At 41.5% G+C, this 11,463-nt stretch overlaps 1 protein-coding gene across 1 annotated transcript; it reads right to left on the bottom strand.

Moving 5' to 3' along the window:
* Nucleotides 1-444: 444 nt before the first annotated feature.
* Nucleotides 445-11,228, bottom strand: TBCA (tubulin folding cofactor A). Its single transcript, XM_009083471.1, has 3 exons — nucleotides 11,127-11,228; nucleotides 3,674-3,760; nucleotides 445-525 (listed from the first exon to the last, which is right to left on the bottom strand). The coding sequence occupies exons 1-3, from the start codon at nucleotides 11,211-11,213 to the stop codon at nucleotides 445-447; spliced, it is 255 nt and encodes an 84-aa protein (XP_009081719.1). The 5' UTR covers nucleotides 11,214-11,228.
* Between the last annotated feature and the right edge of the window lie 235 nt (nucleotides 11,229-11,463).

The following is an 11,463-nucleotide window of genomic DNA, read 5'->3' as shown; positions in this document are numbered from 1 at the left end:
CCAACCCAAACCATTTTATGATGCTGTTAAGTATTTACTGGTCCCTCACATTCCTCACACAACCAAACTTTGTTTCTTAGCCTGAACTGTTCATATTAAGTTCTGCGTATTAATTATTAACACTTACATTAAATGGGCTTTGTTTTTGCTTCCTGTAACTGAAGTGAACTGGAAACCTATCTATTTAGTGCCATGGTCTAGTAACCAACGAGAGCTGGACTCGATCCTTGATGACCCTTCCAACCAGGTTGATTCTATTTTGCCTGAATATGGAACACACTGATGTTACAGAACATCCTTTGTTTGATGCATCTTGCAGGTAGAGAAAGGCCAGTTTGCATAAAGGGAACCTTAGCAAGTCAACAGTAGGAGTAGAGCCATAGTCAAATGAAAGTGTGGAATGGACCCCGTGCTAATGCATATAAAGGGAGCACTGGAAGACTGCTAGTCTTCCAGCTTCACTGACTCCAGTAAGGAACGTGCTTCTTTATACTCTTCAGCCTCTTCCAACTCTTTTTCATTTTCCTGGAATCAGAAACAACACAGAATCATAGAACCATCAAGGTTAGGAAAGACCTTTAAGATCATTGAGTCCCACCACCCACCACTGTAACCCCTAAACTCGGTGACTAAACCACATCACTCAGTGGTGATATGGGTTTTGAGTACTTTGAAAATAACTGTCATGGGACTAAATTCAAGAACGTACCTATGGAAAAAACCCTGGTGACAATGGATGGGGAGAAGGCTGAGGTACTCAACTGGCAGCCTCTCTTCCCACAGCTCTCAAGTGGATGGAGAGCATGATAGGGACTGGAGGAGCAAAGGCTCTCCCACTGCAACAGATCAGGATCATGACCACCTGAGGAACCTGAACGTAAGTCTACGAGGTGTATCCCAGGGCCCTAGGGGAATTGACTGATGTAGCTGTCAAGCCACTTTCCATGATACCTGAAATTTCATGGCAGTCAGGGGAAGTCACTGGAGGCTGGAAAAGGGAAATGTTGTACCCATCTTTAAAAATGGCAGAAAGGAGGACCCTGGAAACCACCAACTTGCCAACCTCACCTCTGTGCCTGGGAAGATCATGGAACAGATCCTTCTAGAAGCTGTGCTAAGGCACAGGTAGGACAGGGAGGTGATTTGGGGCACCCAGCACCGCTTCACCAAGGGCAATTCCTGCCTGGCCAACCTAGTGGCCTTCTATGATGGGATGACTACATCAGTGGGCAAGGGAAGGGCTACAGATGTCCTTTATCTAGACTTCTGTGAAGCCTTGGACACAGTGCCCCACAACATCCTCCTCTCCAAGCTGGACTGTTCAGTGGATAAGAATTGGCTGGATAGTCACAGCCAGAGAACTCGTCAATGGCTCAATGTTTGCAAGGACATCGGTGACAAGTGGTGTGCATCCCTCAGGGTTCTGTACTGGGATCAGTGTCATTTAGTATGTTCATTAAGGACATAAAAATGGGATCAGCAAATCTGCAGACAACACCAAGCTGAGTGGTGCAGTGACACACCTGAAGGACAAGACCTGGACAAGCTCTAGGAGTGGGTCCATGAGAAGCTCAGGAGGTACAAGGGCAAGTGCAAGATGCTACACCAAGGTTAGGTCAACCACTGGTACCAATCCAGGTTGGGGGATGACCAGATGAAGAGCAGTACTGCCAAGAAGGACTTGCGAGTGCTGTGGATGAGAGGCTGGACATGAGCTGCAATGTGCACTGGCAGCCCAGAAAGCCAATCACATCCTGAAGCAGCATGGGCATCAGGGTGAGGGAGGGGATTCTACTCTGCTCTCATGATAGTCCACCTGGAGTGTTGCATCCAGCTCTGGCATTCCCCACACAGGAAAGACATGATCCTGCTGGGCGCGGAGGAGGCCACGAAGATGATCAGAGGGCTGGAGCACCCCTGCTGTGACCAAAGGCTGAGAGAGTTAGGGTTGTTCAGCCTAGAAGAGAGAAGGCTCAGAGGAGACATTACAGCACCTTCCAGTACTTAAAGGGGCCTACAAACAAGATGGGGATAGATTTTTTAGCAGGGTCTTTTGTGACAGGACAAGCAATGACGGTTTTAAAACAAAATAGGGTCAATTCAGACTAGATATAAGGAAGTTTTTTACAATGAGGGTGGTGAAACACTGGGACAGGTTGCCCAGAGAGGTGCTAGGTGCCCCATCCCTGGAAACATTCAATGCCAGGTTGGGCAGGGCTATGAGCAACCTGCTGTAGTTGTAGATGTCCCTGCCCATGGCAGAGTGGTAGGACTAGATGACCTTTAAACATTCCTTCCCACCCAACCCATTCTCCAAAATGAGTGCTACATCATTTGTGAAAACACAAGTTCTACATGACTCAGCACAGTTAAATTCTTTAGTCCTACTTAAGGCCCAGGACAACATCTGTCCTGTGCAAGTACATCTGACCTGTGAATACCTCTGTTTTATTGTGTTAAATATTTAAAACCAAGGAACCAGTAAGAACAAACCTCAGTACTTTTTGGAAAAATCTGAAGTAGACTGACAATTGAAAAAAACATACTATGACACAATAAATTTTAGTACCAGTGTTGAAGGTGAGCTAAGCAGAGAAAGCAACTCTTGGAAGAATTTCCAATTCTTAACAACAGTAACTGTCCCATTCCTTGTTTTAAGTTAACACAGCAACTATGGATCAATAACACCATTTCTGCAAGCCACTGAAATCTAGACCTGCTAACTGCTAAGTAACTAGTTGAATGGCAAAAGGACCCTAAATCCTGCCAGGTACTGAGCATTTATTTTGGAAAACAGCAGAGTCAAACTACCTTGAGTTTTCCATTGAAAAAGTGCTGCATTTTAGCCATCAGTATATCTGGGGCTTAAATTAGAGTGTGTATTTCTAGCCTCACAACAGCATTTACACGTGAGGCTGAATTCCTGGTGAGAAGGTAGCTTGTAAAAAAAACCATGACTGTCTTCAAAATTAGTATAGTTCTATTTGTACCAGATACTCTTCATTCCTGCAAGTATTCATACCATAAAAATGTAGCACTACTGCTCTCTTCCCTAACAAAATATAAAGCAGCACTCAACAATGACTCATGTGACTTTTTTCTTGTCCACAGCATAACAAAAGCAGTGAGCAAAGTGTTTTGGCTAGTTCAGTTCGCTACCATCATATTATATAGCTCTACAATACCTACAAAACTAGCTTAAGTGGCTTCATAAAAAGTGGGTTTTGTGCTCCAGGATGGCCCTGCTTGAGCAGGGAGGTTGGACCAATGCCCACTGTTGTCCCTTCCAACCTGACCCATTATGTGATTCTGTAAAGTGGGTGAACTGTTTTTTTCTGATCGTGGAACTCACACAGGAACTCAAGAGTCCATTCTTGCACTCTGGTATCTAAGTGTGTGCTGAGTGTACATGCCATTAAAGACAACTTTCACTATTCCAGCACACACAGCTTTCAAAGACTGCAGTCAAGTCAGACTTTGCCAAGTCTGCAGAGACAGTTACCTAGAGTGAAATACTGGTGTGTTATAGGATGCTAAGTCCCAGGACCTATGAGAAGTCATCCTTCAATCCAGTTTTAGTTTGCTGCAGTTGCTCTGCAGACAACCCTGTTTACCCAGGTTCACCCAGGAACAGCAGCACTTCTGGATGAGCAGGGGATGGTGCTATACTCACTAGTAGCTGAGTAAGTTCTGCATGCGCCACTTCTAGCCTGCGCTGGCAGTCCGGAATCATCATCCGCGACTCCTGCAGGATCTCGATCTGAGAAAAGTAGAAGCCAATGAAATCAGAAGTGTGTTCCAGACAAAAGCATTATCTTTTGAGACAAGTTTTTTACCCAGAAAAACCAGCAGTCCAGTCATCATCCACAAACTTCAGAACAGCTGCACCTATTTTCTGAGTAGGCTTTTTTTATTAAAAGACACTCAGTGTAATTGCTTAAAACTTGCTTAATTTACAGGACACTTCCATTTACTTTGCGCTTAATTAAATACAAAGTATTAAATGCAAGAGAGTATTTAGAATAATCTTTCCCTTAGGAAAAAAAAAAGTACTGCCTGGTAAGCTTTCCATGCAGCATTTGTTTAAAAGTCTATTTAAAACAAACTTTCTCCTGCTGTCATGAAGCAGCTTCATCCAAAATGGGATCAGCTGGTTATATAAGTATCTCCTGCATCTTTTGGGTAATAAAGAAAAACAGTGTTCAGATAATACCCCGTAGAGATAATTACTGCATGAAAAAAGTTATTGAGTTATTGATCACATTGTGTGCAGACTGCAGGAGGCTCTGACTGAAAGACAAAGGTAAAGAAAAATGAAAAGCAAAGACCAGCAGGCTCATATTTTTGATGCTTATCATGCATAAAAAGTTATTACTTATCCTTGTGCTTTATTTTAGGAGAAAGATTATTCTCACCATGCACTTTGAACAAAATTACTAAACTGGCACCCCACTGAATCTGAAAATCCTGCTGCCTCCTAAAGAAAACAACTTTAGTTCTAAGCAAGGGGACTTTTATTTCATGGAACATTTCTGGATCTGAAATCCAACCACTGAGGAGAAAAGGTGTGCAGAGTTGTTCAGCAATGTTAAATCTATTTAGAAATTAAAACCTGTTAGGTATTTAAATAGGAAACCTTTCCTACATCCAGGATAACATCCATTCCCTTTAAGTGGCTTACTCCATTCTGTCATCCAAATGCTGCATTTTCTTTTGGCATGAATTCTGCTGTACCAAAGGGTCATTGTAAAACAGATGTTAGGCTGAGACATTGGTGGTGAGACACTGCCACAGGTTGCCCAGGGATCTGGTGGCTGCCTCGACCCTGGCAGTGCTTAAGGCCAGGCTGGATGAGGCCCTGAGCAACCTGATCTAGTGAGGTGTCCCTGCCCAGGGCAGGGGGTTGGGCCTAGAGGATCGGTAAGGTCCATTCCAACCCTTAAATTCTATAGCCAAGGATGGATTTTATGCCCTCAGGAAGTCCTGGTGCAGTAAGACATCATCACTTTGTGTTTAAGTGCCATATATTTGAGTTCTTAGCTCAAGTCAAATTTGAGAGAAAAAATCTGCTTCTAATTTTACACTTTCACCAGTGAATGAAGAAATAAAGGTCTGTAACCTCCACAGAATGAGGAGTGCCATAAACTGCATGGAATGATGCCTTCTGCTTTATGTAGTAGAGATTTATCCTATAAAGAATACCTGGAGGAGTGAGAATAGCCCGTGATCATTTCCTTGGGCCAGAACTGCTAATTATTTGTGTGTTGGGAAGCTGGAAGGTGATATGCAAAGTAGTAACCTATTTGATATAAGCCACTAGGATAAGTGATCTGGGGAGGGATTTATATCTGGAAGATACAAATCTAGAATCTGTAAACTGCAGTCTTGGCTGCTTGAAGAAATTAACAAATCCACCCCGATCATTCTGTCCAAAACCAGCATCTGACTGAGATCTGAAGGGGTACCTGAGTTTTATCTACATTTCCCTGCAGTTATGCAATAATAAATAAAATCCTAGGATAAATCCTAGAACTACATTCAGTAGGTACAAAGAGTTGGGGACTAGAACAGGAATCTTGTGGAACCAGTATTATCTAACTTCTGCATAAACCATGTTTTTTCAAGTAATGCTCATAATCCCAGAGAGATCAATCACTGTTACAAAGTACATAATAAAGCAAAGCTAAAAGCTCAATTAATTAGATAAACTGTACACAACTTCCTCACTGATCTCTGCTCTCTCTGACCAGTGACAGGACCCAAGGGAACAGCATGAAGTTGTGTCAGGGGAGGTTTAAGTTGGATATCAGGACCAAGGTTCTTCCCCCAGAGGTGTTTGGGCACTGAACACCTCCCCAGGACAGTGGTCACAGCCTCAAGGCTGACAGAGCTCAAGGAGTGTTTAGGCAATGCTCCCAGGCACAGGGTGCACTGTTGGGGTGTCCTGTGCAGGGCCAAGAGTTGAACTGTATGATCCTCATAGATTCCTTCCGATGTTTTAAGGTGTTTGGTCTCCAAATTCTTTCAGAATTCAATGAGACTTTTTGACTGACCTCTAAGGGTTGACACAACCACTCAAACCCCTATGACACACACTGCAGCCACTCAAATTCCAGTGACCAGCATTGGGGTGACTCAAGCTCCAGCTGCTAACGCCTGTGGTTTAACCCCAGCTGGCAACTAAGCAGCAGGGAGCTGCTCACTCACTGCCCACACTGCCATGGTGGGGAGCAGAATCAGGAAGGAAAGGTAAATCTCGTGGGTTGAGATAAGAATAACTTAATAACTGAAACCAAATCTAGTCATAAAAATAAAGAGAGGGAGAGAGAGTAAAAGAACCCAAGAAGAGCAAGTGATGCACAATGCAATTGCTCACCAACTGCTGACCCATTCTACCCCTGAGCAGCAGGTGGGATCTCACAGCAGCTCCCACAATTTTATATCCTGGGCATGACATTCTCTGGTACAGAATATGCCTTTGGATATTCCATATCAGCTCTTCTGGTTGTGCTTTCCTGCAGCTTCTTGTACACCTGCTCACGGGCAGAGCATGAGACACTGGTAAGTCCCTGGCTTAGGGTAAGCACTGCTTAGCAACAATCAGACCCTCAGTGTGTTATCAATGTTATTCTTATCCAAAACACCAGCACTGTACCAGCTACTAGGAAGAAAATGAACTCTGTCCCAGCTGAAACCAGGATAGTGTGTCACAAAGAAAGTTATAACATGAAGCTGATCTAACTTTGCAAAGAACTGTATCTGTGAGGTTTCTGTGAACTGTAGTGCCAAAGAGAAGTATTAAAAATCTGGAGTAAATGAAGTGCATCTAAAAAAATATGTACAGAGAGAAACAAAATAAAGTTGTTGTAGGAGCACAGAGGAGCAAAAGAGTTGTCGTGGGTGCAGTGAGGATGATGTTCCCTTGGCTCTGAGTGTACTGAAAACGCCAGTCAAACAAATCTCTTCCACCCATCACATTTCTAGTGTCAAGACTGAAGGTATTTTGGCCAATTTCAAAATCAAGCAGTTTTCTCAGATGGGCTGGAGCTCTCTAACTGTTGGGGTGTTTACAGCCTGTCACTAAACATGGAGTGGATTTCTTGTGAATTGGATCAGGTGTCAAAAGAACTTGTGTGCACAAGGAATTATGGGAGCGCTTGAACCTGTTTTCCATAAATTCCAGACTGCAGTGACAGATAAAAGCAGAACAGATGTAAACACACAGATTCACCCACCATTTGTTGAAGTGGAAGGACACCATAACTAAAACCAGTTACTTTACACACTCAAAATAAGGACAGAGGCCAAACACCACTGTGAGAAACAGCTGAGGGGTTAATGTCCAGGTTTCCAACATTAGCAGCTTGGAGTTTTAGCAAGCCCCACAGTGAAAGTTCAAAGCTATTATTTGAACTAACTAGTTAATTAACAGAATTAAATAATAACAGCTATTATTAGCTATTATTTAACTTCAGGCAGATCAGAACTGCTTACATGAGGCAGATTCTCTACTTTTTTGATCACACGAGCACTTAGACTGAAAGAAACTTTTGATAATTTGAAAATACAAAAATATTACTTTATAGGAGTGTCGACACCAAGTGTTCTGTCAGAGGAAGAAATTTTATTGAACCTGACACGAACGGCATTAACAGGGACATCAGTTTTATTAGCTTCAGAAACTACTGGGTCACAGGGTAGAGTGGCATTGGGGGAGGAGTGGTGTTCTAAACAGGAGAGGCTAAAAATCATGATGAATGAGTCACGTATGTACCAACTACATGCACACAGATGAATATATGTTCTAGGTTTTAAATACTGTCTCATAATCACTTGTCCTTTGACTGCTGCACAGATAATCCTCGAGGAAAAGACATATGGATAATTGTTTGCTAAGACAAGTGCTACTGGTTTGAACAAATTTCCATCAGAAAATCTGTGAAACACTTGGAATCCACTGGCTAATTATATCCATATCTAATGGAAGGACAGAGACCTAAAAGGAAAGAGGGAATCTCTAAGTAGGATGAGCAGCAAAGGTTCCAAAATTTGTAAACCCACTGAGTAAGAGATTGTGGCCCAAAATAAATAGGCTAACAAATCATGAGGCTACTGGTTGCATAATCAACATATTTGTAACTTAAATCCACACCAGCATATTACTTCTGACCTCAGCACTAACCATAGAATACTAAGGCACAATGTGATGGGCCAGGATGGTGGTGTGGGACATGGGGAGCAGTACAGGATAGGTGATGTAGGAGGGAGCTGGGCAGGACTCAGATGAGATACAGCTCTAAGGTGAATATGGACAGAAGAAAAACCCCCAAGTGCACACAAAAATTGTAGGAAACTTGTTTTCATTAGCTCTACCGCCTTTCAAACTTTGAAACCAAACTTTTAAGACCAATTCTGTGTCAGGAATATTATTCTGTCCTTCGCACAAAGAATTCCAAGTTCCTGGCTTTTAAAGACACAAACTGTGCTCATTAAGGATATTGCCCAAACACATAAAGGGGAGCATTTGACCCTTAATTAGCACGTCCACTGCCTCTTTACCTAAGCATCCAGAGCTAGAGTTCAGGTTATTAAGCAAAATTCTTAGGGGTGAAAAATAATTATGAAAATAATGAGACTGACATGAACTTTACATTTCATCTAATCTTACTCTACTTGACAGGTGAGAAGAGTGAAACTTTGAAACAACAGTGTGGGGGTGTGGAAATTACTTTTCAGAACAGTATCTGCTGTTTCCAAATGAATTTTTGTTTCTGTTTCAGGAGATACTTTACCTTTCACTCAACACAGCAAGTGGAATATTGCAGCTTTCATTAGTACTTGAAAAAACGAAAGTGTATTATCAATATGTATTTTCTATGCTTTTATGTACTTTCAAGTACACCAGAGGTTAAGTTCTAGGCTAAATCCACTGGATTTTTTATTTCACCTGGAAATGACATTACTCAACAAGTAATTTGAAATTGTAGAACAACTTTTGAAAACATGAAAACTTATCACTTATCAGTAAAAATGCTGACAGCAAAACCAACAGAGTGTGCCTACAATCCTACAGAGAGGAAACAGGGAGTAGATACCTCAGGGTTCTCCCAAACTCGCAGGTCTCAGGATAAAAGCATGAGCTGGGAAAGGATATTTATCTACATGTAAGACCCATCAACAACCACAGAAATACAGAATGCTGCTGGTTCCTGTCATTAGTCTGCACTGGAGTGACACTGTGTGAAAACTGTCTGTTAAATTATTGTTATGAAATTCAGTGTAAAGTATTAATCTATTGATAATTGTTACAACTGTGCAGAAACTTCATTATGGCAAAACCCACAGGGAGGTAGAACTCCAGGACTTGCTGCTCCCAGTCAGAGTTCTCCTAGCCTCAAATGACCGAATTCAATCCCCTACATGTTACTTTTCATTACCAAAATGAAGACCACAACTGTATTAAGAGTTATTCAGATGAGAAATTATCTAAAAGCAATTCTTAAAATGTGTAACTACAGATATTTTTCCTGAAAAATATCTCAAAGTTTTAACTCTGTCTGAAATCTAGTTCTGAGCAAACTCTCTTAGAATAAGGTTTGATCCTGTAAAACATATGCACATTCTTTCTATGACTCCAAATTTTTAATAACCTAAAATATTAGCAACTTCCAGAATGCAAAGTGCACTGAAAGAACAAGAAAAGGTGTCACTGGAGGAACTGATTGTTTCCCAAGTAGATGAGGCAATTCCTGAGCAAACCGAGACTGTTTTTTGCGAGGGCTTTTGTCACTGAGAACACCTCCAAGCACTATGTAACATTTCTTTTCTCAGCAGAAGTTCACAGCCATTGCTAGTTTTGACTTTGATGATACCTTGCAGGTCACTGTGGAAATACATCGGTGCAGTCAAATAACCTGATGAATGGGAGACACTAAAAATGGGAATTGCATTCATTAGTCCTTGTTAGCACCTGCAGATCTCCAGGAAGACTCCTGGATTTGTGGGATCTTCCAGTCTCAGCCTGTAGTGAGGCAGAAGACAGCTCTGCTGTATGAATACAATTCTTCATCTGTATATAAATTCTTTGTTTGTATTTCTTTCCTATGCCATAAGGTGAGCAAGGCAGGACAGAAACACATAAACATACTAGAAAAGCTGGTTTAGGCTGTTCTAAAAGGGTTCTCTCCTGTCTTGTTTAAAAATGAAGCTAGGACACCAGTAGCTTATGCTTTATAACACAAGGTCACCAGGACTGTTAAACAAATGAAAATAACTTTAATTTACCGTCTTGGTTTCTGTTAAGATTTGAGACAAAACCTCTGGGAAATACTTGGGAAAAAATTTTAACATAGTTGAAAGAATATAAAGACCATAGTGAAAAACAGACATTGCACAGTTCTGTAAAGAATTAAACACAGATCTCCCAAACCAAAACCTTCTCCCACTGAGAAAGACATGTGACACTTCTCCTTCCAAAAGGGATTCTACCAACTGCCTGCAACCACCACCCCTGTGGGAAACCTTCCATGACAAAATGAAATAATGAATGAAAACACTGTAACAGTGACACTAAACCATACCCTTGAGCAGATGTAAGTGCAGAACACCCATTCCTAGTCAGTGACCTCAGTACAAACTCTGGCAGCTCCTGGGAGCAGCTGCACACCCACTGCTCTCCTTGATTTTACCGAAAGGATATCAGTATACTCTGAGAGTTGAGACATTTCACCTTCATATTAACTAGATAAAAGACTCTGACTTTGCTGTAACGTTTGCACTTACCTGTATACTTACCTAGTGTACATACGTCCATCCAGACCATGAGCTTACTACAGGTTCCTGGAATTCCTGACAGAGCTCCTGATGGCCTCAGACACACTGCTAGTGAGTGACTGACATCCTGATACCCAGTGCTTAGTAATCCATATCCAGTCTCCTCACACTTAAAACAGTTTAAGGAAGTTTCTACAGCTGCTTGTTATGACTTTAGTAATTAACAGCATTTTAGTCCAGCATTTATATAACAGGAGTCTGGAAACAGGTAGCTCAGATTCTTCTATTTAAAGATGACTATGATTAAATGGAAAAAAAAAGAAGGATTTTATACAAGTTCTGGGATAGTTTACCTGCTTCTTAATCCCATAATCATCACATGCTTCAGCTTTCATCTTTTCAATCTTTTCTTCTTGTTGTCTTGCTTCTTTTTCATACATAATTTTTTCTTTTGCCAATCTGCAATGAAACCAAGTGATTGTGTTAATCTGGTTCTATCACAGTAAAAATTTACACCACTGGTAACACATCCCTGTCCAAATGCTACAGCTCTGTCAGGTAATACAGTTTGTAACAAAAGGCTCTTGAACACTGCCAAAAACCTGCACCTAGGAATTGCTAAATTTAGCTATACTGTATAAATATTCTAAAAAGCATACTTAAATTGGATAGGCAGGAAGCTGAACATGA

This window comes from Acanthisitta chloris, unplaced genomic scaffold, assembly GCF_000695815.1.
Source record: "Acanthisitta chloris isolate BGI_N310 unplaced genomic scaffold, ASM69581v1 scaffold16100, whole genome shotgun sequence".
Lineage (NCBI taxonomy): Eukaryota > Metazoa > Chordata > Aves > Passeriformes > Acanthisittidae > Acanthisitta > Acanthisitta chloris.
This window is presented reverse-complemented; position numbering and strand designations above follow the sequence as displayed.

Coding starts and splice junctions, on each gene's coding strand:
- TBCA (XM_009083471.1), bottom strand. CDS start 11,213: ATGTATGAAAAAGAAGCAAGACAACAAGAAGAAAAGATTGAAAAGATG. Junction 3,761..11,126: donor ATTATGGGATTAAGAAGCAG/GTAAACTATCCC, acceptor TACTTTTCTCAG/ATCGAGATCCTGCAGGAGTC. Junction 526..3,673: donor CAGAACTTACTCAGCTACTA/GTGAGTATAGCA, acceptor TTCTGATTCCAG/GAAAATGAAAAAGAGTTGGA.